The sequence below is a fragment of the Nicotiana tomentosiformis genome, chromosome 9 (genome assembly GCF_000390325.3).
Source record: "Nicotiana tomentosiformis chromosome 9, ASM39032v3, whole genome shotgun sequence".
Taxonomy (NCBI): Eukaryota; Viridiplantae; Streptophyta; class Magnoliopsida; order Solanales; family Solanaceae; genus Nicotiana; species Nicotiana tomentosiformis.
Genome location: NC_090820.1, coordinates 79654734 through 79680826, shown reverse-complemented (window position 1 = coordinate 79680826; position 26093 = coordinate 79654734). Strand labels below are relative to the sequence as shown.

General features: G+C 41.7%; 3 protein-coding genes across 3 annotated transcripts; all 3 read right to left on the bottom strand.

Annotated features, from left to right (window-relative positions):
• Positions 1-3188: 3188 nt before the first annotated feature.
• On the bottom strand, positions 3189-4368 carry LOC138899059 (uncharacterized). Its single transcript, XM_070185173.1, has 3 exons — positions 4279-4368; positions 3529-3756; positions 3189-3416 (listed from the first exon to the last, which is right to left on the bottom strand). The coding sequence occupies exons 1-3, from the start codon at positions 4366-4368 to the stop codon at positions 3189-3191; spliced, it is 546 nt and encodes a 181-aa protein (XP_070041274.1).
• A 190-nt stretch (positions 4369-4558) lies between these two features.
• Positions 4559-6138, bottom strand: LOC138899058 (uncharacterized). The gene is made up of 2 exons (XM_070185172.1): positions 5877-6138; positions 4559-4881 (listed from the first exon to the last, which is right to left on the bottom strand). Exons 1-2 carry the CDS (start codon positions 6136-6138, stop codon positions 4559-4561), a joined length of 585 nt encoding a protein of 194 aa, XP_070041273.1.
• A 10420-nt stretch (positions 6139-16558) lies between these two features.
• LOC138899057 (uncharacterized) lies at positions 16559-17120 on the bottom strand. Its single transcript, XM_070185171.1, has 2 exons — positions 16821-17120; positions 16559-16672 (listed from the first exon to the last, which is right to left on the bottom strand). Exons 1-2 carry the CDS (start codon positions 17118-17120, stop codon positions 16559-16561), a joined length of 414 nt encoding a protein of 137 aa, XP_070041272.1.
• Positions 17121-26093: the final 8973 nt, after the last annotated feature.

Genomic DNA, 26093 nt, shown 5'->3' with positions numbered 1-26093 from the left:
ATGATTGAATTGTTTGCTTTGGAATTTATGATAATTGATATTACTTCATTGGCCTGAGAAATAAATGATAAACGATGAAAACTAAATTTGGAAATTTCTTATTTACAAAAAAATTGTTTACTTATTTCATGATATTGAGATTACAGCCGTTCTACGTAATCCGTGCTAAATCATATCATTGGTATTTTATTTATAGCCCATAGTAAGTGTTGGAGCCGACCCCTCGTCACTACTTCTTCGAGGTTAGGCGGGATACTTACTGAGTACACATTGATTTACGTACTCATACTATACTTGCTGCACATTTTTGTGCAGGTAAATATATGCCTAGTGGCCTTATAGGCACAGAGGCGCGGTTGTACCAGGGACTTAGGTGAGCTGCACTCTATACTACGATCCGCAACCAACAAAGTCTCCTGTAGAGTATTTATATTTTTCCTGTCCAATTTGTATTCCAGACAGATGCTGTATTTTATTTTATATTCCTAGTTGATACTCAAGCACTTGTGACACCAGGTTTTGGGGTGATTGTCACGCCCTAACCTCAGGGAGCGCGACCGGCGCTCAACCGAGTGAACTCGGTCGAGCAAGCCTATTAAACCTTTCCTACCCGACTTATTCATAATCCAAAAAAAAGGAACGCATCACAATTTGTTAAACAGGGGAGTGATCAATTATATAAATTTATAAACGTTGCTAGTTCATTTTGTTTTTCATTATATATATTATGACATAGTTAAGTTTCCCAAAGCACATACTTTTTACAATCTAATGGAAAAAAGTTTCAAAATACAACTTGATCCTATGACCACCCCAACATTCATACATGACCCACATAAATGTCTACAGAGCCTCTAAAGGTACAAAAGACCAACATGACAATGCCGGCAACAAGGCCCCGGCTATACCTCAAAATGTGAAAACTTATACAAAAGAAGAACTACATGACCCATGGAAGAAATGGGGCTCAAGAAGACTGCTGTGAGGAGAGTAAGAGGGAGAGTACCACTATCTGTGATCGGCGTTATCTGCAATGAAACCACCTACATCCATTAAAAAATGTAGCGCCCCCGGCAAAAGGGACGTTAGCACTGTCGAATAGTACTAGTATGTAAGGGCAAACACCAATCTTAATAGAATGAACAATGACACAAAGAGAAGACAGTCTTAATAATTAAAAAGTGCTTCACAACATTCAAAGAAACACAAAGTAAGGATCACATACTTTTTTAGTTAATCTTTCCATCTTTTTAGGTTATTAATCTTTAGTGCCAAGTGCCAAACGCCACAGCTCATAATGCCACCGTATTTTTACAAGGAGTCCGGTCTCGGCCCGACCGGCTAAGCCATCTCAAGTGAGACATATCTATATCCACAATGTAAATCAATAATTCCAACACAAATGCCACAATGTGTAGAGCATGGAGTCCGATCTTGGCCCGATCGGCTAAGCCATCTGACTTGTGACATAACCTCTTTTAATTATTCACTCAATTCACATTTCTTTCCCATCTTTCATTACATGGCACAAACAACCTCATTTATTAAGTAGTTCCTGGCACTTGGGCACATTTTACAATTCAAGTCTTTCCTTTTTTATTCGTTCACATAACATCATCATTCATGTCGATAAGTACCATCACATAAGGCATTGCACACATAAGGGAAGGAGCTTGAAAAATCATAATTACGTTCTCAAATAGCATGATGATATGGTAAATATCTAAAACAATTAGGGAGCATGAATCTTTCAACCTAACACACTGAGGCAACAATTCTAGTATGACAAAGTCGGAACTTACACCAATTATTCGGACACCAGGAATTCGATTCTAAGAAGAAGAGAGTTAGCCATACATACCTCAATCGAGCTTCTTTGATTCTACAATTATCCGGAACTCTTAGCAACCTCAATCTAATTTTAGCAATATAACAAGTTGAACCAAAATTAGGAAGACATTCATGGTTTTAGCCCACTTGAACATTTTATCAAATACTAAGTGTATATTAAGGTTTCAAGGTTCTTTTCATGGGAGGTTTCATCTTTCATAACCCATTCATCTCCATTCTTAGCTTACATTCTCCCTACACCCTTTTATCTTACATGCATGCGATGTACTCACCCCCATCCCCATGAAGTATCACACTAGTACCCCATTATAGCTATGTTTGGAATTAAGAGCTGGGGTGGTGAAGTCTTACCTTTTAGGAAGAAGACCTAGATTCCTCTCTTGATAATCTTCAAGATCTAAGTGAGAATTGAAGAACAATTTGATGAAGATCACTTCTCCCTCTAGGACCCTCTCTCTCTCTCACTCTAGAAATATTAGAAAATATGCTCAAAATGGTCCATGGGGGTATATTTTAAAGAAATAGGGTTGGGTTTAAAATCCAAAAAATGAAGCTTTGGAACAGGTTCTGCGATCGCATAACCAATATACAGACCGCATATCGGTCGCATAATTGCAAACCAAAATGGCCAAAAAGTTGTCCGTGTCTGCGGTCACTATGCGGCCCGCATAATTGTTATGTGGTCACATAATGCACCGCAGAACAGTTATGCGGTCCCATAGTCGACCGCATAATTGCTCCTAGACTGACCCAAAAACTGCCTCACTCTACGCCCATTATGTGGTCCGCAGAGTGATTCTACGGTCGCATAATGGACCGCAGAAACGCGTAATTCTGCCAAACATTTTATTTTACTTTTTGATGCATTGTTCAACCCAAAAAGTTCGAACCGCGAAGAATTTCTTTAATACACAACACGTAAAACCAATTCAGCACCACAGAATATTATTAACATTATTTTGCAAAATTTTACGGGGCCTTACTTTATCCCCCACTTAGGATCATTCGTCCTCGAATGAGGGTAAAAACCTATTATTAGCATCTTGTGGAACTAAGTTTTCATACCACACACCAGCAGCCCCAAATCCGATTAACTCCCTAAATTCTCAAAAATTTCGCCAGAGTTTCGTTTGTAACTAGGCCTATCCACCAGTCAGAGAGCCCCTGAAACACATCTTACAAACATGTATAGAACCCAACGACATAGCATAACTCATAACCACACCAACCGTGGCCTCATGTAAACAACATATAATCAAAAGGAGCATCTTTACATTAACTAAACAGGTGGTACAAAATTCTTAGGTGACAGGTTCATAAAAGAAAGGATTACACAACTATTCAAACAAGTGAGGATACTTCTCCTTCATCTCTTCTTCGGCTTCCCACGTGGCTTCTTCAACCTGCTGGTTTCGCCATAACACTTTCAAGGAGGCAATTTCTTTATTCTTCAACTTTCGGATCTGCCTATCAAGAATGGAAACTGGAATCTCTTCATATGACAATTCTTCATTAACTGCAATGGTCTCAACCGGAACGATGAGTGTAGGATCTTTAACTACTTTCTTAAAGATAGACACATGAAACACCGGGTGTACTAATGACATCTCAAGTTGTAATTCAAGCTTGTATGCCACTTGACCTATCCTTTGAATGATTCTATACGGCCCGACATACCTCGGACTTAATTTCCCTTTCTTTCCAAACCGCATGATCCCCTTTATCTTTCTTGAAATCTAAGTCTCTGCGAGGAACTTCCGAATAGGATTTTTGATGACACTGAGGAGTTTTCAACCTCTCTTTTATGATCTTAACCTTTTCCATAACCTGATGTACAAGGTCTGGTCCTATTAGTTCATCTTCTCCAACCTCGAACCACCAAATTGGTGATCTACATCTTCTACCCTACAAGGTCTCAAACGGTGCTATCTGAATACTTGCATGGAAGCTGTTGTTATAAGCAAATTCTATGAGCAGAAAATGATCATCCCAGCTACCCTTCAAGTCAAGCACACAAGCACGCAACATGTCCTCAAGCGTCTGAATAGTCCGCTCTGCTTGCCTATCAGTTTGTGGATGGAAAGCCGTGCTAAGATTTACATGCATACCCAAACCTTGCTGAAATTCCTTCTAGAAATTAGCTGTGAACTGGGCCCCTAGATGGGAAATGATGGAAACTGGAGTGCCGTGAAGCATGACTATCTCCTTGATATACAATTGAGCATACTGTTTCGCAGTGTCGGTGGATTTAACCGGCAAGAAGTGAGTTGATTTCGTGAGTGGATCGACGATCACCAAAATTGAGTCAAACTTACGCGGAGTGCACGGTAACACTACCAGAAAATCCATATTGATCATTTCCCATTTTCACATTAGAATTTCTATACTCTGTGCTAAGCCAACGGGCCCTTGATGATCGACTTTCACCTGTTGACATTTTGAACATTTTGCCACAAAGTCCGCCACACCCCTCTTCAAGTCATTCCACCAGTAAACTTCCTTGAGGTCATGATACATTTTCGTAGAACCCGGGTGCACGAAATATCAAGAAGTATGAGCTTCTGCCATGATTCTTTCCCGAAGACCATCTACGTTTGGAACACACAGTCGTTGTTGGTAAGGTAATGTACCGTCATCTATGCCAAGAGAAAAAAGTCTTATGTTTATGAATTTCTTCCTTCAGCTGCACCAACACTGGATAATTGTATTATTTCTCCTTGACTTCCGCCACAAGCGATGATTCCACCCTATTTAGCACAATCACTCCCCCTTCATTAGAGTCTGTAAGGTGAACTCCCAAACTGGCCAACTCGTGAACCTCCTGGGCCAAGGGCCTTTGACATGCCTCCAAGTGAGCCAAACTACCCATAGATTTCCGACTAAGAGCATCTGCCACCACATTAGCTTTCCCCGGATAATACAAAATGTCGATTTCATAATCTTTGAGCAACTCAAGACACCTTTTGTGCCTTAAGTTCAATTCCTTTTGCTTGAAAATGTATTGAAGACTCTTGTGGTCCGTGAATACATCTACATAGACTCCATACAAATAATGACGCCAAATTTTCAATGCAAAAACCACCACCGCAAGCTCTAAGTCATGAGTTGGATCGTTCTTTTCATGATTATTAAGTTGCCTTGAAGCATATGCTATAACCTTGCCATGTTGCATTTGTACGCACCCAAGACCAAACCTTGAAGCATCGCAATACACCACAAACCCCTCAGTAACCTCTGGCAGGGTCAATACCGGCACCGAAGTCAATCTTGATTTCAATTCCTGGAAGCTCCTTTCACAAGCATCGAACCACTGGAACTTAACCACCCTCTACGTCAATTTAGTCAATGGAGAGGCAAGAGTGGAGGACCCCTCTACAAACCTCCTATAATACCCGTCCAAACCCAAGAAACTGCGAATCTCTGTTGGAGTAGTAGGTCTAGGCCAATCCTTCACCGCTGCAATCTTTTGAGGATCAACCTTAATTCCTTCTCCAGAGATGACATGACCCAGGAATGTAACAGATTCAAGCCAAAATTCACATTTCGAGAACTTGTATACAATTGGTGTTGATGAAGAGTCTACAGAACTAACCTGAGGTGGTCGGCCTGATCCTCTCAACTTCGTGAATATACAAGGATGTCGTCAATGAATACTATCACAAAGGAGTCAAGAAACGACTTGAAGACTCGATTCATAAGATCCATGAAAGCTGTCGGGGCATTTGTTAGCCCGAATGACATTACCAAAAATTTAAAGTGCCCATACCGTGTTCTGAAAGCTGTTTTTGGATTATCCTGCTCCCTTACCTTCAATTGGTGGTACCCAGATCGCAAATCAATTTTGGAGAAGAACTTAGCACCTTGTAATTGATCAAACAAATCATCTATTCTAGGCAATCGGTATTTGTTTTTGATGGTGACTTTGTTGAGTTACTGGTAATCAATACACATCCGCAGCGATCCATCTTTATTTCTGACAAAGAGAACCGGTGCGCCCCAAGGAGACACACTCGGTCTAATGAAACCTTTCTCTAGCAAATCCCTTAGTTGTTCCTTTAGCTCTTTTAATTTCGTCGGCGCCACTCTATAAGGTAGAATGGATATAGGCTGCGTTCCAGGCATCACATCAATCCCAAAATCAATCTCCCTATTTGGAGAAATTCTAGGGTGCTCATCCGGAAAGACATCGAGGAATTCATTCATAATTGGCACGGATTCAAGGGTAGGCACCTCAGCGGTGGTGTCCATAACTCGGACCAAATGATCAATACATCGCTTCCTGATCATCTTTGTGGCCTTAAGATAAGAAATAAACCTACCTTTTGGCATAACATTATTCCCTCCCACTCAACAACTGGCTCGTTAGGGAACTCAAGCCTCATAATTCTGGTTTGGCAGTCGAGTTTTGCAAAACATGAATAAAGCCAATCCATTCCAATTATTACATCAAAATCAATCATCCCCAGTTCAATGAGATCAACTATGGTATCCCGACCATGCACCTTGAAAACACAATCTCTATAAACCTGCGCGACCGTAATAGACTCGCCAACTGGAGTAGATACAGAGAACGACTCATAAAGTTGTTCCGGTTCTATCCCGAAGCTCATAACAACATAAGGAGTAACATAGGATAAACAAGATCTGGTATCAATAAGGGCATACGCATCATGAGATTGAACAGTCAATATACCTGTGACGACATCTGGGGAAGCCTCTGCACTCTGTCGACAACTCATAGCATAGAACCGGTTGGGTCCTCCCGAACTCTGTGCACCACCCCTAGCTGCACCACGCCCTGCGAGTACTGGAGATCCTCGAATTAGAGGAGGTGCTAAAGATGTAGCAGCTTTAGGACTGGATGACTGAGTTTTGCCCCTGCCTGCACCTTAACGAGATGCATGACACTCCCTCTGAATATAGCCTCTCATTCCGCATCCGTAACATACTGGCATATCCAGGTAGCAGACTCCAAAATTTATCCTCCCACACTTAGGGCATGGAACCCTTTGCTGCTGCTGGAATCTCCCTCTTGATCGGCCTTGATGGTGGGACCCCCTTGCTGCCTTGACTGGGCCTAAAGTGACTCCCCTGCTACTGACCATGCCCTGATGGTAGGGCACTAGCTGAAGACTGAGCATAAGACTGGGAAGACCCTGATGATCCTCCCCAAAAGGCTGATCTCCCACCTCCGAATGAATCCCCAATCTGATCTCGGCCCGATCGGCTAAGTCATCTCACTTGAGACATAATCTCTTTCAATTGTTCACTCAATTCACATTTCTTTGCCATCTTTCATTACATGACACAAACAGCCTCATTTATTAAGTAGTTCCTAGCACTTGGGCATATTTTACAATTCAAGTCTTTCCCTTTTTATTTGATCAAATAACATCATCATTCATGTCGATAAGTACCATCACATTAGGCATTGCACACTTAAGGGAAGGAGCTTGAAAAATCATAATTACGTTCTCAAATAGCATGATGACATGGTAAACATCTAGAACAATTAGGGAGCATGAATCTTTCAACCCAATACACTAAGGTAACAATTCTAGTATGACCAAGTCGGAACTTACACCAATTATTCGGACACCAGGAGTTCGATTCTAAGAAGAAGAGAGTTATCCATACATACCTCAATCGAGCTTCTTTGATTCTACAATTATCCGAAACTCTTAGCAACCTCAATCTATTTTTAGCAATATAACAAGTTGAACCAAAATTAGGAATACATTCATGGCTTTAGCCCACTTGAACATTTTATCAAATAATAAGTGTATATTAAGGTTTCAAGGTTCTTTTCATGGGAGGTTTCATATTTCATAACCCATTCATCTCCATTCTTAGCTTACAATCTCCCTACACCCTTTTATCTTACATGCATGCAATGTAGTCACCCTCATCCCCGTGAAGTATCATACTAGTACCCCATTATAGTTATGTTTAGAATTAAGAGCTGGGGTGATGAAGTCTTACCTTTTAGGAAGAAGACCTAAGTTCCTCTCTTGATAATCTTCAAGATTTAAGTGAGAATTGAATTACAATTTAATGAAGATCACTTCTCCCTCTATGACCCTCTCTCTCTCACTCTAGAAATATTAAAAAAATATGATCAAAATGGTCCATGGGGGTGTGTTTTAATGAAATAGGGTTGGGATTAAAATCCCAAAAAGGAAGCTCTGTAACAGGTTCTGCGATCGCATAACCAATATGCGGACCGCATATCGGTCGCATAATTTCAGACCAAAATGGCCAAAATGCTGTCCGTGTCTGTGGTCACTATGCGACCCGCATAATTGTTCTGCGGTCGCATAATGCACCACAGAAAAGTTATTTGCTCGCATAATCGATCGCATAATTGCTCCCAGACTGACCCAAAAACTGCCTCACTCTGCGGTCTGTAGAGTGATTCTGCGGTCGCATAATGGACTGTAGAATTACGTAATTCTGCCAAATATTTTCCTTTACTTTCTGATGCATTGTTCAACCCAAAAAGATCACCGTGAAGAATTTCTATAATACACAACATGTAAAACCAATTCGGCATACGAAATATTATTAACATTTTTTTGCAAAATTGTACGGGGCCTTACAGTGATTAGGGGTTGTCATGTATTGAAATTGTTAAAAATATTATTATCTACACTGTAAATTCCATTTTTTACTATTTAATTGAAGGAAATATGATTTCATAAATATTAAAATGAGAACCAAATGAAGTCTTTATTTTTGACTTGCCTGACAGCGAGGTCCTGCGCCATCATGACCTTAAATGGATTTTGGGTCGTGACAATATGGTGTCAGAGCACTAGGTTCATTTAGGTCTCACGAGTCATGAGTGAGTCTAGTAGAGTCGTGCGAATCGGTACGGAGACGTATGTACTTATCTTCGAGAGGCTACAGGACTATTAAGAGAACTTTCCTTCTTGATTCCTCATCGTACAGTTTGATTCCTTTGAGGCTTATGCCTTCATCTCCTTCCTATTCGATCTTATGTGATGTGAAGCGCTTGTTTTAAATTTGGAATCGAGGAATTTTAATGGCACTACTGATGTAGAGAAGGATGTTTCTCCCTGCGTATTTGATTGGTCTAATGTCGTCGCTTTATGGAAGGATGTTCTGTCATCTCAGCTCAGTAGCGATATTTCTGATGGTTTTGGGGCTATGCACCAACTGCTATGATATTCATGAGTTGTTATCATATAGGGGCAGTGAATGAATTGAAAGGAGGTTTTTCTCAATGCGTGATTCAAAGATTCAGTGTTTTATTTCCAGTGGAGGAAAGGCAATCGGACTAAGAATGTTTAGGTTGGATTGATGGAGTAACGAGACTTGGTATCTTTGAATGTGATGGAATCTTCATCCGAGATGTGATATTGTCATCCTTGATTGAATGTGTTATGTTCACCGGTGTTATGGCCTTCTTCAAATCTCCTTTGGGGCAGAGTATTGTGAATGGTGCCAGGGAAGCGGCTATCAGATGTCCCAGTGTGTTGTGGTTCAGAATCGAATCGGTAATCCTAATGATGATGGCTCAAGGAGGATGCTCTTCGGGGAGGTTTAGAGTTGGCGGCAATCGGTTGGTTCGGGTACTACAGAGATGAACTTTGAGTTAAGGCAACAACTGGGAAGCGAAGGATGAGGAAGGACATATGGGAGGTGTCTTGCGATGGTTAAACTTCTAGAAGGCCAAGTGTAAGGAAACAGAAGTCGAGTAGTTGCTTAAAAAGAGGGTTTGACCAAAGTGGGAGAGTGGCAGAGTAGCATATAGGTTCTGTGGTAGGATAATTGCATGCCTTGAGGAAAGTTTAGAGTGATTTGGGGAATTCATGGGGGACAGTGACTAGGTCTACATGTTTAATTTGGAATATTGGCTGCTATATTGAGGAACATTGTGTGTGACAGGAGGGAGTTGGATCGGAATTTATCGTCACACCTTTAGTTGATGTCAATGGGGAATGAACGAACTTGTACAGCTGGTGAATGAGCACGGGCTCAGGGTGGTTTATTAATTTCATAGTAATTGTACTCGGTGCAACGCTGTTGGAAGATGTCGGCATATAATTTCCACAGGTGGGTTATCTCCTGTGAGCAGGTTAGCGGTCGTGTGGTGTTGACAAAGCTTCTGTGAAGGATTCTACTGGCTATCCGGTAAGAGGTCGGATATGTAAATGTGGATAGTAATTCGGAATGTTCATGAAGTGTTAACAGAAGGATTCGAGGAATTTGGCAGGTTGATGGTGCAAAATCATGTCAATGGGGGATAAGGAGTCTTGGTGGGTCCCAACGTTATGCAATGGTACCTCCAAGCTAAGCGGGAGAGCCCCACCATCTACAATTTGAGTGCATGGTTATCTACTTTTGAGGTTTCTGGTTATCGGCATATTGATGGGTTATTATGACTAAATAAAGAGAACATTAGTGATAATTTGAGCCAAGGATTTGAGGATTGTGTGCTGTAATTGGCCTTATCGATTCATGTTCAGGCTTTGGGAAGACTCAGAGTTTATGCTTCATATAGATGTGAAGTACAAGGAAAGTGATCCAGCCGGGTGCTTCTTTGAGAGAGTGTTCATATGCTAGCAAGGCCTTGGAGTTGGTTATATTCGGGATCAAGCAAGAGTGGGTGACTCTCAACAACGGTCTTAGTGGTTTCAAAAGTTAAAGTGCGGTGCCTTAGGATATCGAGTCCGTAGTATGGTTAAGTATCAAGCTTTGCAGTGGATTATGAAAGGGGCCGGGAGTATTCTACGTTATCTTCGATCTGCGGTGTAGCATTGGAGGAATGGGAGAAAGTAACTTCGAATTCATAGAGGAATTATCAGAATGAGTGTACCAGTTGAAGATGGGAATATGCGCACAAAGAGGGTATGAGATAGTTCGTGGGTTTTGAGACAACGTGGTCTCCTGAAATGAGGTCACTCAGGATAGGTGCGGATTTGCGTTTGTTATGTTTTGAACGGAACCATTATTATTCCTAAGGCAAGTCCAGGGTAAATTAGAAGAAGTCGGACCAGTTAGCAATGGTTGAATTGTCATAATGGAGGCAATGATCGGTTTTTTCAACGTGTTAAGTTTTACAGGTGGTTATGGCGGTACGTGCGAGGCTTGATGGCCGCCGTAATTTGATTTATTCAGAGGCATCAGTTATTATAGCTTGTTATGTGTAGATGGATCCCGGAAGGGACATGGTGGATTAGACCACCACTTGGGGTTGTACTTTTTGCGGTTTTGAGAATTCAGTCATGTATTGCAATGGTTCTCCTGAAATGAGTCAAGTGAGAGGTTCCTATATGATGAAGTGTGTATTCTATTAGTGGTTCAGGAGTGATGATGAAATCCTTGTACTCTTGTGCATTGGCATGATTAGGTGCAGTGAGTAGCATGGGAATTTGAAGTTGAGGATCAAGGTTGCGGTTCGGTGTTGACAAGAATGCCACAAGCTTGGATGAGCAGGAAACAGAATTCAGATGGTTAGAGTAAGCTGGTATTGTCTTTACCGTCACCTGAGATCGGTGTCATATGTAGGAGGCTTTGCGTACTAACTGCGAATTCTTGATTTGCTTTATAGCATTAGTATGGCTGGTGGTATGGATGTATAGACTTGTTATCTGGTGCGGAAAGTCATGAGAGTGTGTCCTACGTGAAGATTATATAAGTGTGACATGTAGTCACTTGCTTGATTGAAGATTGAAACCAAGTTTAGAGATTGTGGTACTATCGCTAATTTGAGAATTTATGCCAGAAGAGCGCTTGGTTCATTTGATTGTGGACTCTAGAAGTTCGTTCCGGATTTGATGGATGTTCTTTTGTGTCATGGAAAAAAAATAACGGTTATTGTGGATCCTTGAAAAGTTATTAGCCCAGTGCGGTACAATCAGAATCGGCTTGAGGTGTGTGGATAGATCTAAATGTGAATGTGGGCTCTATATCAGGCCGGATGTATTCATTTCAGCATAACATTGTTTTCAGAGGGTTCTTTGGGCCTTGGATGTTATTTCTGCTATCGGCCCTTCCGTGTAGTCTCTATTGTGCGATGTGGGTTGTGAGGCGGTTTGATTATTCACACTCATATTGAGATTCAATATAGTTTGTGGTGTTATATGAGCAGGATGGCTTTCGAGATGCATGTCATTTATTGCACCTTAGTCGTGGTAGAGTTTTGTAGCTTATGGCTCTATCTGTCTCCCCAGGGATGGTATTGTGCACTTGGTGTGCTTGTGGTTGACATTCGGGTATTTCGTAAGTATAAGCGTTTTGGCTTGATGGGTACTTCCCTATTTATTATCATATGTGGATCGGGTGGCATGCCGCCACGGGTATCATGGTTGGATCGGGTTTCACGCCGCAACGGTATCATGTGTAGATCGAGTTGCACGCCACAACAGTGTGTTATTGAATAAAGTTTCCCACATTTATTATTGTGTGTTTTATTCCTCGTTTCCTGAGAAAGGTTCATAACATCTTTTTGGTGGTTTAAATTAGTTACGTGGGTTGAGTAGATCCTTCCATTGTTCGTTTCCTTATGTATCACATTCGAGTTTGTAGCTTGTGGGCACATTGTGGCATCATATGAGATTTTTGGCAGTGTCTGAGGTGGCTTATTGCTTGAGCATCTTGTACTGGGTGAGAAGAGATTATTGCACCTAGGATTAGTGCGATCAGATTTATATGGAGCATATTAAAGAGTATATATTGTTATTTAGTTCAGAATGAGGTATTGGTTCTTGTCGAGAGGAGAGACTCCATAAATTGTAATTCGGTAGGTGGCTATGAGTTCTGCACAGCCTATAAATTGGAACAAGACTTATATGTGTCATGAAGTGTGTTGTGAGCATCAGATTCATGGTATTTCGGCTATTGTCATCAGAGGCTATTATTATGGTCATGTGAATAATGCATTGCATGGTGTGAATTCAGTGAGAGTATACAATCATGTATTGGTACATCGTGTAGTGATTGAAACGGTGTTCGTATGTTGGAAGCAGGCCTAGTATAGAATTTTGGATGTTGGAATTTGGCTCTAAGGATTATTTGCCTAAATAAAGGGGAGAATCTTAAGATTTGCTCGAGCTAATGTGCTCAACTGAGTTGTGGTAGCACAGGTAGGTGCACAAGGTGTTAAACAGTGATTTCAGACAACTCCGGAGCAGTTCTTAGCACGTTCGAGGAAGAATGTATGTTTAAGAGGGAGAGAATGTAACGAACCTACCGATCGTTTTGAGCCCTAGCACGTCATTCAGCGGTTTGAGGCCCTGAGAAGCTTCACTTCTAGTATTATGACTTGTACGTGTGGTCGGAATTGAATTTCTCATTTCGGAAGCTTTAAGTTGGAAGAATTTACTAAGGTGTGATTTTTGAGTAAACGACCTCGGAATCGGGATTCGAAGGTTCCAACATGTTCGTATGATGATTTTGGACTTGGGCGTATGTCCGATCGGGTTTTGGATGACCCGGGAGCATTTCGGCACCTATTGCGGAAGTTGTCATTTTTGGAAGGATTTCATAAATTTGGGTAGAAGTGCATTTCAATTCTATCGATGTCCGTTTGGAATTCTGAGTCTGGGATTAGCTCCGTATGGTGATTCTGGTATTGGGAGCGCGTCCGGAAGTGGATTTCGAGATCCGTAGGTCATTTCGGGGTCATTTGGAAAAAAATGGAAATTTTAAGGTTTTTGAAAAGTTTGACCGGGAGTGGACTTTTTGATATCGGGGTCGCATTCCGATTTTGGAAGTTGGAGTAGGTCCGTAATGTCAATTATGACTTGTGTGAAAATTTTGAGGTCAATCGGATGTGATTTGATAGGTTTTGGAATCGAATGTAGAAGTTTGAAGTTCTAAAGTTCATTAAGCTTGAATTGGGGTGCGATACATGATTTTGATATTGTTTGGCGTGATTTGAGGATTCGAGCGAGTCCGTTTCATGATTCCAAACTTGTTGGTATGTTCGGGCGGTGCCCCGGGGGCCCCGAGTGGCAATCGGATGAGGCTCGGACCAAGTTGGAAATTTGGAGCAACAACTGAAGCTCCCAGTTTCTGTCATAATCGCAGCTGCGCTTGGCCAGCCGCAGGGGCGAGGTATGAGCCGCAGAAGCGAAAGAGCGAGGGCAATCCAGCCACCGCAGGTACGGAAGTTTTGGTGCTCCTGCATGACCGCAGGTGCGAGAGCAGTAGTCGCAGGAGCGGATGGGTTCGCAGAAGTGGTCCCTTGCGAGGATTTTGTCGCAGGTGCGGGACAGCAGATGCTGCCAAGGCACCGCAGGTGCGAAAAATCGTTGGGCAGAATCGTTTAAAGAGCGGGAATTGGCTCTTCTTCTCTTATTGTTTTTACTTGGTTAGGGAGATTTTTGAGAGCTTCGAGGAGGGATTTTCATCATCTATGTCAAGGTAAGAATATGGTATTCTTGGATTTTGATCACAAATTTTGGCATGAAATTGAGAATAAATTATATATTTGAGTTCGTGGGGTGATGGGTAATGTTTATCTTCGAAGATTTTTGGAATTCGGGCACGTGGGCCTGAGGGTTGGTTTATCGACTTTTCGAGCGGAGTTGGAAATTATTGTAAATTGAATTATAATGAGTATTAGAGTATATATTTATGGATTTGCACATTTATTGAATAGTTTCGGAGTGTTGGGCATCGAATTGAGTCTTTTGAAAGGCTTTGGAGCCGTCTATGGAACTTTGGAGCCAGGTAAGTCTCCTTTGTAACCTTGTAAGAGGGAATTGGCCCCATAGGTGAATCAAATCATTATGTGCTTCTATTTGTGGGGGCTACGTATGCACGAGGTGACGAGAGTCCGTGCGTAGCTACTATTATGTTTATGTCCGGGTAGTCTAGGACCCATATCATGTTGTACTTGCGATGTTGTGCCCTATTTATTAAATTAATTGTTCAAAACATTTAGAAACTCGATAAAGGAATCGTAAAAAGGTTAAACTTCATTTACTTGACCGTTAAATGGGAATTTGAAATTCTTGGAATATTTTCCCAGTAATAAATCTTGAATTGGTTGTTTAATGTGTTTTCTCTTTTGTGGAGCGGGTCGAACGCCTCGGTAGCAGATAGATGCATCTATGGTTCGCGCTGTTAGACCCTCAGCAGTGCACATTTTAAATAATGATGTTGGATCGGGCCGTATGACCTCGGCATGATTTGCGCATGATTGAATTGGTTTTGTTGGAATTTATGATAATTGATATTTCTTCATTGGCCTGAGATACAAAATGATAAACGATGAAAAATAAATTTGGAAATTTCTTAATTACAAAAGAATTGTTTACTTATTTCATGATATTTAGCTTACAGCCGTTCTACGTAATCCATGTTAAATTATATCATTGGTATTTTATTTATAGCCCATAGTAAGTGTCAGAGCCGACCCCTCGTCACTACTTTGTTTAGGTTAGGCGGGATACTTACTGGGTATGTGTTGATTTACGTACTCATACTACACTTGCTGCACATATTTGTGTAGGTACATATATGCCTAGTGGCCTTGTGGGCGCAGAGGCACGGTTATAGCAGGGGCTTAGATGAGCTGCACTCTATACTATGATCCGCAGCCAGCAGAGTCTCCTTCAGTGTATTTATATTTTTTGTATCGAATTTGTATTCTGGACAGATGTTGTATTTTATTTTACATTCCTAGTTGATGATCATGCACTTGTGACACCGGGTTTTGGGGTGATATCCTCAGGCCATGGCATCCCGGGCCATAAAGCGTGTGATAAGGGATTCGCAGGCCATGAAATGGTGTCCTTGGGCTATGAGGACGGTGCCTCTGTACTATGACGCCTCTGCATAATGGAGTGCAATTTTGAGAGATCCTCAGGCCATGGAATGGTGTCTCCTGGCAATTTTTAGCCTCATGCAATTAGGGAGGCAATGTTTAGCCTCATGCAAAGAGGAGACAATGCTTAGTCTCATGCAAGGAAAGGCAGTGCTTAGCCTTATGCAATTAGGGAGGAAATGTTTAGCCTCATGCAATTGGGGAGGCAATGCTTAGCCTCATGCAAGAAGAAAAGACAATGCTTAGTCTCATGCGAAGAAAGGCAATGCTTAGCCTTATGCAATTAGGGAGGCAATGCTTAGCCTCATGCAAGAAGAGGAGGTAGAGCTTAACCTTATGCAAATGATGAGAAGAAGGTGAGAAAGTAATGTATTTCTTAGCTGGAGGTGTCTGCCCTAGATAATTTGTCGCCATGAAGGTAGTGACTTGATGTATCTGTGGATAATGTTGTTTTATCGTGCCTGCATCCAAAGAAAAAGTGTGAGTTCTATGGGGAAGGTTGGTTCGCGCTATCATTTTCTTGCTCTATCTTTACTTTTGTCTTGGGATCTCGTTTAAGTTACCCTGGGTAACATATGGCTGTCATAGAAATAAAATTTTCGAAAAATATACAATGTATTTGATAAATATAGTTATTTGAAATGTAGTAGTATGCGACATTAAATAATTTAGATGAACCGGTGACTGTGACACATTTTAGAGACATTGCGACCTCCTTGCCTTAAATGCATACTTCTGACAATACTTTGGCTATTTCGCGTATGACGAAGTTGGCTGGACTTGCTTTAGAACTTTGAGGGTCCTCCTCAAAATTCTGCCTCAATTTCTGATCATGGCAAAGTGAAGATTTTATTAAGATGCGACTGAACCGACAGGGCTGCCTACGTATCCCCTCTTAAACAGGAATTAGGTCAAGTGTAGTTCAGTTATATCAAATGAAGAAATGTAAACAATCCTAAATATAGTATCTCTTGACTGCGTCTGAGTTGATAGGTTTTGGCCAAATCTCTCCGTCAATTTCTGCAAGTATAAGTGCTCCTCATGTTAATACTTAATGAACCATGTAGGGACCTTGCCAATTGGGTAAAAATTTTCCTTTAGCTTCATCTTGATGCGGGAACATTTTCTTTAGCACCAACTGCCCCGGTGTGAATTGTCTTGGTCTGACCTTTTTGTTGAAAGCTCTTGCCATTCTATTCTGGTAGAGTTGACTGTGACATACTGCATTCAATCTCTTTCCATCAATGAGGGCCAGTTGTTCATAGAAGCTTTGTACCCATTCTTCGTGGCTGAGCTCAGCTTCTTGTATGATTTTTAGAGAAGGGATTTCTACTTCGGCAGGGATAACCGCTTCCGTACCATAGACCAACAGGTAAGGAGTTGCCCCAGTTGATGTGCGAACTGTGGTACGATACCTGAGCAGAGCAAAGGGTAGCTTCTCGTCCCATTGTTTGTAATTGTCTACCATTTTCCATAGTATTTTCTTGATTTTTTGTTGGCGGCTTCTACAGTTCCATTCATCTGCAACTTGTATGCTATGGAGTTCTTATGCTTGATCCTTAAAGTTTCACACATGGCCTTCACTAAATCACTGTTGAGATTGGCGGCGTTGTTGGTGATGATTGACTCTGGTACTCTAAACCGACAAACAATGTGATCCCGAACAAAATCTGCGACGACCTTCTTAGTTACAGCTTTGTAAGATGCGGCCCCAACCCACTTTGTGAAATAATCTATGGCCAATAGAATGAACCTATGCCCTTTTAAAGCAGCGGGTTCGATTGGACCTATGACATCTATGCCCCAAGCGGAGAAAGGCCAGGGTGCACTTGTTGCATTGAGTTCATTGGGTGGCACTCGTATCATATCAACATGTATCTGGCACTAGTGACACTTTTGGACATACTTGATGTAGTGTGTTTCCATAGTCATCCAGAAATATCCTGCTCTTAGTATTTTCTTAGCTCAGACAAAGCCATTCATGTGCGGTCCGTAGGATTCGGTATGTATTTCCTCGAGCAATCCGGATGCTTCCTTGGTGTTGACACACAGTAATAATCCCAGGTCTGAAGTTATTATGTAAAAAATTCCTCCTCTTTGAAAGAAATGGTTGGCTAACCTTCGGAGTGTGCGCTTCTGAGTATGAGTTGCATGCTCCGGATACTCTCCCTTTGCCAATTATTCTTTGATGTCGTGGAACCAAGGATTCCCATCACTTTCTTCTTTAACATGAGAACAATAAGCCGGTTGTTTATGAATTCCTATTGGGATAGGATCGATGAAGTTCTTGTCTGGGTGTTGTATCATGGAAGACAAAGTGGCCAATGCATCTGTGAACTCATTTTGAATCCTCGGAACATGTTTAAACTCTATCTTCGTGAACCTCTTGATCAGCTCTTGATCAGCTCTTGTACACAGTACAAATATGGTAATATTTTGGTTTTCTTGGTAGCCCATTCTCCTAAAACCTGATGCACCAAAAGATCGAAATCTCCAATCACTAGGAACTCATGAACATTCATGTCAATGGCCAACCTGAGTCCCAAGATGCAAGCCTCATATTCTGCCATATTGTTGGTACATGGAAACCTAAGTTTTGTAGATACCGGATAGTGTTGGTCAGTTTTTGATACTAAGACAGCTTCGATACCCACTCCTTTGAAGTTTGCAGCTCCGTCGAAGAACATTCTCCAACCATCATATGCTTCGGTGATATCTTCTCCTACGAATGATACCTCTTTGTCGGAAAAATATGTTTTCAATGGTTCGTATTCTCCGTCCACAGGATTTTCTGCCAAATGATCTGCCAGTGCTTGCCCTTTTACCGCCTTCTTGGTTACATAGATGATGTCGAATTCACTCTGCAATATCTGCAATTTTCCTAACTTTCCCATAGTCATGGGTTTCTGGAAGATGTATTTCAGCGGATCCATCCTTGATATGAGATATGTAGTGTATGCACAGAAATAATGCTTCAACGTTTGAGCTATCCATGTTAAAGCGCAGTAGGTGCACTCCAGCAAAAAGTACCGGACTTCGTAAATTGTGAATTTCTTGCTCAAATAATATATTATCTGCTCCTTTCTTCCAGCTTCATCATGTTGTCCCGAAACACAACCGAAAGCTCCATCCAGTACAGAGAAATAAAGCAGCAATGGTCTTCCTGGCTCTGGTGGGACCAGAACGGGCGATTTGGATAAATACTCCTTGATTTTGTCAAAGGCTTTCTGACATTCTTCGGTCCAGCTTGTTGCAGCATCTTTCTTTAGCATTTTGAAGATCGGCTCGTAGATCACGATTGATTGTGCTATGAAACGGCTGATGTAGTTGAGACGCCCTAAGAAGCTCAACACATCTTTCTTATTCTTCGGCGGTGGCAAGTCCTGGATAGCTTTGATATTTGACGGGTCCAATTCAATCCCTCGACGACTGACGGTGAATCCTAGCAATTTTTCGGTAGGGACTCCGAAGGCATACTTTGCAGGATTCAGTTTCAGATTATACCTTCAAAGCCGATCAAAGAATTTCCTCAATTCTGCTATATGATCGGTGCTTCTTCTGGATTTGATGATGATTTCATCCACATACACCTCTATTAACTTGTGTATCATGTCATGGAAAATAGTTGTCATGGCTCTCATGTAAGTGGCTCCAGCATTCTTCAAACCAAACGACATTATTTTATAGCAGTATATTCCCCATGGTGTGATAAAGGCTGTCTTTTCGGCATCCTCTTCATCCATCCAGATCTGATGATACCCCGCGAAGCAGTCCACAAAGGACTGGAGTTCATGCTTGGCACAGTTGTCAATCAGTAAGTGTATATTGGGCAATGGAAAATCATCTTTGGGACACACCCTGTTTAAATCTTGGTAATCAACACACACTTTGACTTTCCCATCTTTCTTCGGAACCGGCACAATATTTGCCAACCAAGTCGGATATTCAACCACTCTGAGAACCTTGGCTTTGATTTGCTTGGTGACCTCCTCTTTTATCTTCAAACTCATATCCGGCTTGAATTTTCTGAGCTTCTGTTTTACCGGTGGATACATTGGATTGGTAGGTAGCTTGTGAGCCACTATGGATGTGCTCAAACCAGTCGCATCATCGTAGGACCATGCAAACATATCAGCATACTCTTTCAGGAATCGAACATACTGTTCCTTCTCTGATGACGATAGGTGAATGCTTATACGTGTTTCCTTTACCATTTTAGAGTCCCCTAAGTTAACTGTCTCAGTCTCGTCTAAATTATACTTAGGCTTGTTTTCAAAGTTTTCCACTTATCTGACAATTTCCTCATGTATTATATCATCTTCCAGATCCTCTGAATCACTATCCTTATGTTGCGTTGTCTCATTACATGTCACAATTGTAGGTTCATCGAGATAGGTAATAATAATGATGTAGAGATAAAATGTAAATAATAATAATAAATATTAAAAATAACAATGCGTTAAATAAATCTTCAAAACGTCAAACATGTACGGCTCGATGACTCGAGCAATTATTTCAAAACAAAATACTGAAAATGCCTTAGATGCTCATAAAATTTCTTTGAAAATAATTGATGCTAATTGCTAGGCTACCCAGGAACTCGATGAGCCCAGGATGGTGCGGTAGTCCAATTCTTCAGAACAACTGCTTTTTTAACGGTCTGAATGGTAAGGTTTTTCTCCTCCTCCTCCTCAACTATCGCACTGCAATCTATGTCTTCGTCATCGAGAAACAGCTTCCTTATGCCAGCTAAGGCTTCATCTTCCTCAAACTCCCAGATCATGTTAGCTTGATGAAATGTCTGGTTCAAATGTGGTACCGATTGTTCCAGCGGATAATAAGGACCGCGCCATGGTGGCGACCAATCCTGGCACTCTTGCCAGGTATATTCATACCTAACTCCGAAAGTTGTACCATGATTCTTCGGCTGTACCAGTTTGGTGATCCCTTGGAGGTTCTTGCCAAGACCCTTGCCATGTTCATACCCTGTCCATAGTAGTATGCTTTCTATTTTGTTGCTCCACCATTTGTCCTTTTCAATTGCATTGACGCGCTCAATGCGATGGTATGTTTCTCCACATAACTTTATCCTATTCTCGATGACCAGAACAGTCTGATTGGTATAAATCGTATTACTTCTGTCTCCGTGGATGATCACCTCCTGGTGGTTCCATTCAAACTTCATGGACTGATGCAGAGTAGAGGCCACTGCCCCAGCGGCATATATCCAGGATCGTCCTAATAATAGATTGTGGGTAGTAGATATGTCAAGCACTTGAAACTCAAGATCAAACCAGGTTGGGCCCATATGTAGGCTGAGGTTGATTTCTCCGATTATGGCTCTTTAAGATCCATCAAACGCCTTTACATTCATGCTTCCTACTTGTATCTAGTGCAGGTCTTTACCCAATCTCTTCAGAGTTGTCAGTGGACATATATTGAGACTCGAACCCCTATCTATCAGGACCCTGGCTATAAATTTATCTTCAAATTATACTATGATATGTAGTGCCTTGTTGTGACTCAGTCCTCCTGGTGGCAGCTCGTCTTCATGAAAGTTGATTTTGTGGCTTTCCAGTACCTACCCAACTATGTTGGCCATTTCCCCACTAGTGTGTTGGTGGGTACATAGGCTTCACTCAGCACCTTCATTAGGGCATTCCTATGTGTTGCAGAGTTTTGTAGCAGTGACATGATAGATATCTAAGCGGGTGTTTTGTTCAAATGGTCAACCACAGAGTATTCTCTTGCGTGCACTTTTCTCCAAAGGTCGTCAGGGCCAGTCTCAATGACAGGCGGCTTAGATGTAGCTTCTTTTCTTGTTCCTCCCATGTGCTCGGGTGTATAAACCCTACCAGTTCTAGTCATGCCTTGTGCTGCACCTGTTTCTTCTATTTTCGCTTTTCCTTTCTTTCTTGCTTCCGCAACATAATCCAATGGTATAGCATCAGACTTATAATATGGCATAGGTGCTACCATCACGGTGAAGGGTGTGGTCACCTCGACTTCAAACGGCGCTGGTGCGGCTACCTCAACTTCGATCGGTTCCTAGGTTTGTACCACGATAGGCGTGAGAGTGACTGGGGATGTTTTAGGATCATCCTCCTCCCGAATGAGACCAATTGACCCTTCCGGATCCTATTTTTAATCGGTTTCTATCACATTTACTCCCTCACCTTTGTGATCCGGAAGAGGATTGTTACGAACATTGGGTTCAACCTCCTTTGCCTGTATGACTTTAGCGTCAATTAATGTCTAAATCTTGTCCTTCAGAGTGCGACACTCATCAATGGTATGACCCTTCATGCCTGAGTAATAGGCACATTTCTTGTTTAGGTTAATCCAGTGAGAAGAGTTTTCCATAGCAACAACGCGAATGGGAGTGACGTAACCAGCAACCTTCAGTTTCTCGTATAGTTGGTCTATAGGTTCAGTAATCGGAGTGTATTGTCTGGGTGGTCTACGGTCGAAAGTTGGGCTTGGTTTTATGTAATTTTGGCGGGCTGGTGGTGGTGAGTGGTAGTATACAGGTTGGGTGTTATATGTGTGGTAGGTGGCAGTTGGTTGTTGGTATCTGGGGGGTGAAGGCTGGTATATGGGTGGAGGTGTTTGGTATGTGAGGGGAGACTTCGGACCTTGGGCTACCATTACTGCACCCACTTCTTTCTTCTTAGAGATACCTCCTGACTGCAAAGCTTTATTAGTGGCCTGGAGTGCTTCGAAATTTGTCACCATTCCGCTCTTGATCCCTTCTTCTATTTTTTCGCCCAACTTGATGATGTTAGAGAATTTATGGTTTTCGATAACCATCAGCCTTTCGTAGTATTGCGGGTCTTGATCTTTGACGGAGAACTTATTCATCTGTTCTTTTTCAAGTGTCAGCCTTACTTTTGCAGCTTCAGATCTCCACCGAGTAGCATACTCGCGGAAGGTTTCCGTGTGTTTCTTTTTGAGATTATGAATGTAGAAAATGTCTGGTGCATTGTTTGTGTTGAACCTGAATCGATTCATGAAATCTGACGCCATGCTCACCCAATTCACCCACTTCTTTGGGTTTTGACTGATTTACCAAGACAAATCATCTCCAATGAGGCTCCTCATGAACAGCTTCATACGAATTCGTTCATCTTTGCCAACCCCTACATGTTTGTCACAATATGTTCTTAGATGCACTTTCGGATCACCAGTTCCATCGAACATTTTGAACTTGGGAGGTTTGTAACCCTCCAACAGTTCTACATCTGGGTGTGAATGTATAAGTCCTCATAATTCAAACCCTTAATGCCCTTGCCACCTTCGACACTCTGAACTCTTCCAGTGAGCTTCTTGAGTTCTTCCGCCATATTCTTGATGAGCAGGTCCTTCTCAGTAAATTCCGATATATATAGGGTTTGTTATGGGGTATGGGGTAAAGTTTCCACATATATGGGACTGCTTTGGTGGACTCCAGGAATCTGGGCATAATGGTGGTCGTTGGTTGAGTTTTGGGGATCAGGAGTAGGTTGCGGTGCAATCTGAGGAGTGTGGTAAGTGGTAGTTTGTGGGTATTGAGTTGGATAATAATGGTGTTATGGAGGAGTAGGTACCGGTTGAGGGTTGTGGTTCTGAGGAACTGTGGTGTATTGATGTGGTACGGGAGGATTCGGTGGTGGATTTTGGTTCTGCGTGTTTTGGGGTGGTGCCGAGTTTTGAGCGTTTGGATTTTGTTGGTTGACATCAGGGACATTTAAGGTGAGGGAAAGGTTTGCTAAGTTCTGGACCTGCTCAAATTCTCCTTGTAGCTCCAGTATTTTATGTCCTAGGCGTAGGACCAATTCGTTCTGTGCTGAAGTACTCCGACCATCCAAAGTTTCAACGTTTTCTGCATTGTCCTTCTTGATACCACTTAAATCATCCATCTTTCCTTTCCCTTTGCTTCTTCCTTTAGGATCACTTGGTGGAGGAGGAGGTGGAGGACCTATGGATCTAGTGTGGTTTTCTTCCTGCTTGTCTCATTACCATTATAGGACCATAATGATAAATGCCTTGCAACCCGATCAATACCAAATGAGTAGTATCCCTCGACCTGATGTTGAACTCGCTGCTGGGAAACCACTCGAATATCCAATGTACCTTCTCGTCTGTCAGATTGCTGAAGAAACGTACCCAACTTACAGCACCTTCGGGCTGTGCAAACCTATATGGGATGAATGTAATTTTCTTTGGGTGATGGTTAGCTATGTAGTCATTCAACGGTCATCGCAGAAGCTCTTGGCAGTATTCTCCCCTCTGAAAGTGTTCCAATAGCCAGACTTGCAATAATAGATTACAACCTTCAAAATGTCCACACCCTTGCTTGCACCGATTTAGAGCGCGGTGCAGTTCAACTAGGATCATAGGGATGATGGTGTAGGTTTGCCCCTCGATGCCTTCCATTAAAGTTCTTGCAACCATAGCTAAACGAGTGTGAATCCTTCCCCCTTTCATTGTAAATATCAACAAACCCAAGAAGCAAATGATGAATACATAAACTCGGTGGTGCGTCCAACCTAAGGAGGTAATGGCAAGTTCCTCACGACGAAGACGATATGACTTACTGTGCCCGTAACGCTCATAAAGGAATTCAAATGGGATGTATGACTTCTTCAAACGAAGCAACTTATAATTTTTCTTGAAACCTAGCATTTTTAGAAAACCGTGAGGGGTGCAATTCTCTGGCACTAATAACCCTGGACTATCCCATGGCAGCTTAGCGAAGCCTCCTATTTCTTCTAGGAGAGGAGTCATTTCTATGTCACCAAAGCGGAAGACGTCCCTTTTCTCATCCTAGAACATGGTAGCGGCCTCAATCAATGCCCTATTTTGTCGGATGTCTAGCAAGGACGTCAAATTACCAAGGACCCTTCTCACATGATTCTTGTCGCAAGGCGCGAGATTTTTCCACCAATCAAGTAGCAGAGGTGGGATGTTTTTGACCATGCCGAACCTGCGGACTTTGTGCTTCATTTTCTTCAAGCAAATAGAGTTAGCCCTCTCCCCTTAAAATTCGACCAGTTACACAATAATGATCAACATATTGGCACATTTTCTCCAAGTAATGCATATAACATGGTAGTGTCCATTGGGATTGGGGAAATCCCGTCGGACTTTGGACAAGGCTTATCTTAGCGGGCTATTATGTTAACAACGTCATAACCCGTACTAGGTTTAACATGATGAATGTACATTCGATTGTACTGCTGATTGACTATCTACCGCAAATAAGCCTTTCCGATTTAAAAAGGGTAATTCTGGAAGAGCGCGGACACTCATCAAGTGTCGCTATGTTGATAATTGGCATGAGTGGATTATGATGTGGAACATGCTTTATGAAGAGATAATAACACGTTGCCAAGTATTTGCATGATAAATATGTAAAACCAGCAAATACGGTAATAAGTTAAAACATGAAAAACATAAGAAAGAAAGACAAAGGAAGAAGTTAGTTCGTGGAATATATGCGAGAATGTAATAAAGAAAGTAAGGGAGTAGGGATGGGAGAGGCATGATATAGAAGTCAAATGAAGAGTGGTCATAGAAAATAATGGGGAAGGGATGTGCATGTTAAAACAATTTTAAATAAATAAAGGTGGAGAAGGGAAAGGATGTGCATGTTATAACAAAGAAAATAATCCACATAAGCCAAGTTCATTATGGTAAGAGCCTAAGTATTTCACTAGCAGAGTCGCCATGCTGTCGCGCCCCTTTTTCTCGCGAAGGCGGGTTTCGACATGTGACAATTCTTTTGGATAGGAGATGGGGTGTTAAAAGAAAAGAGTCACCACCTAACGGTTTTTAAGGTGCGCACCTATTATGCAAATGACTCTGTTTGACTAGTCAACGTCACCAAAGATCGGTTAAGGGCTCAAATTATCTCAAAGAGAAGGTGTTAGGAACTCTTCGAGGTCCACAATTATGAGTCCCGGCCAAACTTAAGATTATGTGGATTACAATTAGGCTAAGTAATCAAATAAACAAAGTGAATGTAAAGGTCAAAGAATTTTATTACAACATGATTAGTACATATCTTAGTACGAATATAGGTATACGACTATTTGGATCTAATAACAACATAAAAAAGAGGATGAAGGGGGGGGGGGGGTCCTAAGTTTTTTAGCCTAAAGGATCACCTCGTGCAACATAAATAATACTTCGCAACTCCCTTGAGATAAGGAGTTACTCATATTATTCAGCGAATACAGACTATCATCTCCTGCTACCCGATGTTTACCTGAAGTGCGCTAATTCAATTCTAAGCCGTGCTTTATACGTGCATTACTCGTCCCATTCCTATGGTCAAGGAGGCATTGGACCTCTATTAGGAAGGTTCTAGACTAAACTTAGGCTGCTCAAAATGATAAAACTAGGGGACATACAAAACAAATTGAACTTCAAATGAGAGCAAATAAAGGCTCAAGTTAGC

Coding starts and splice junctions, on each gene's coding strand:
- LOC138899059 (XM_070185173.1), bottom strand. CDS start 4,368: ATGTATCATGACCTCAAGGAAGTTTACTGGTGGAATGACTTGAAGAGG. Junction 3,757..4,278: donor AATGTTCAAAATGTCAACAG/GTGAAAGTCGAT, acceptor GAGACCTTGTAG/GGTAGAAGATGTAGATCACC. Junction 3,417..3,528: donor AAAGGGAAATTAAGTCCGAG/GTATGTCGGGCC, acceptor TCTATCTTTAAG/AAAGTAGTTAAAGATCCTAC.
- LOC138899058 (XM_070185172.1), bottom strand. CDS start 6,138: ATGATCAGGAAGCGATGTATTGATCATTTGGTCCGAGTTATGGACACC. Junction 4,882..5,876: donor AAGGGATTTGCTAGAGAAAG/GTTTCATTAGAC, acceptor GAGTCTATGTAG/ATGTATTCACGGACCACAAG.
- LOC138899057 (XM_070185171.1), bottom strand. CDS start 17,120: ATGGTAGACAATTACAAACAATGGGACGAGAAGCTACCCTTTGCTCTG. Junction 16,673..16,820: donor CAAGAGCTTTCAACAAAAAG/GTCAGACCAAGA, acceptor TTATACTTGCAG/AAATTGACGGAGAGATTTGG.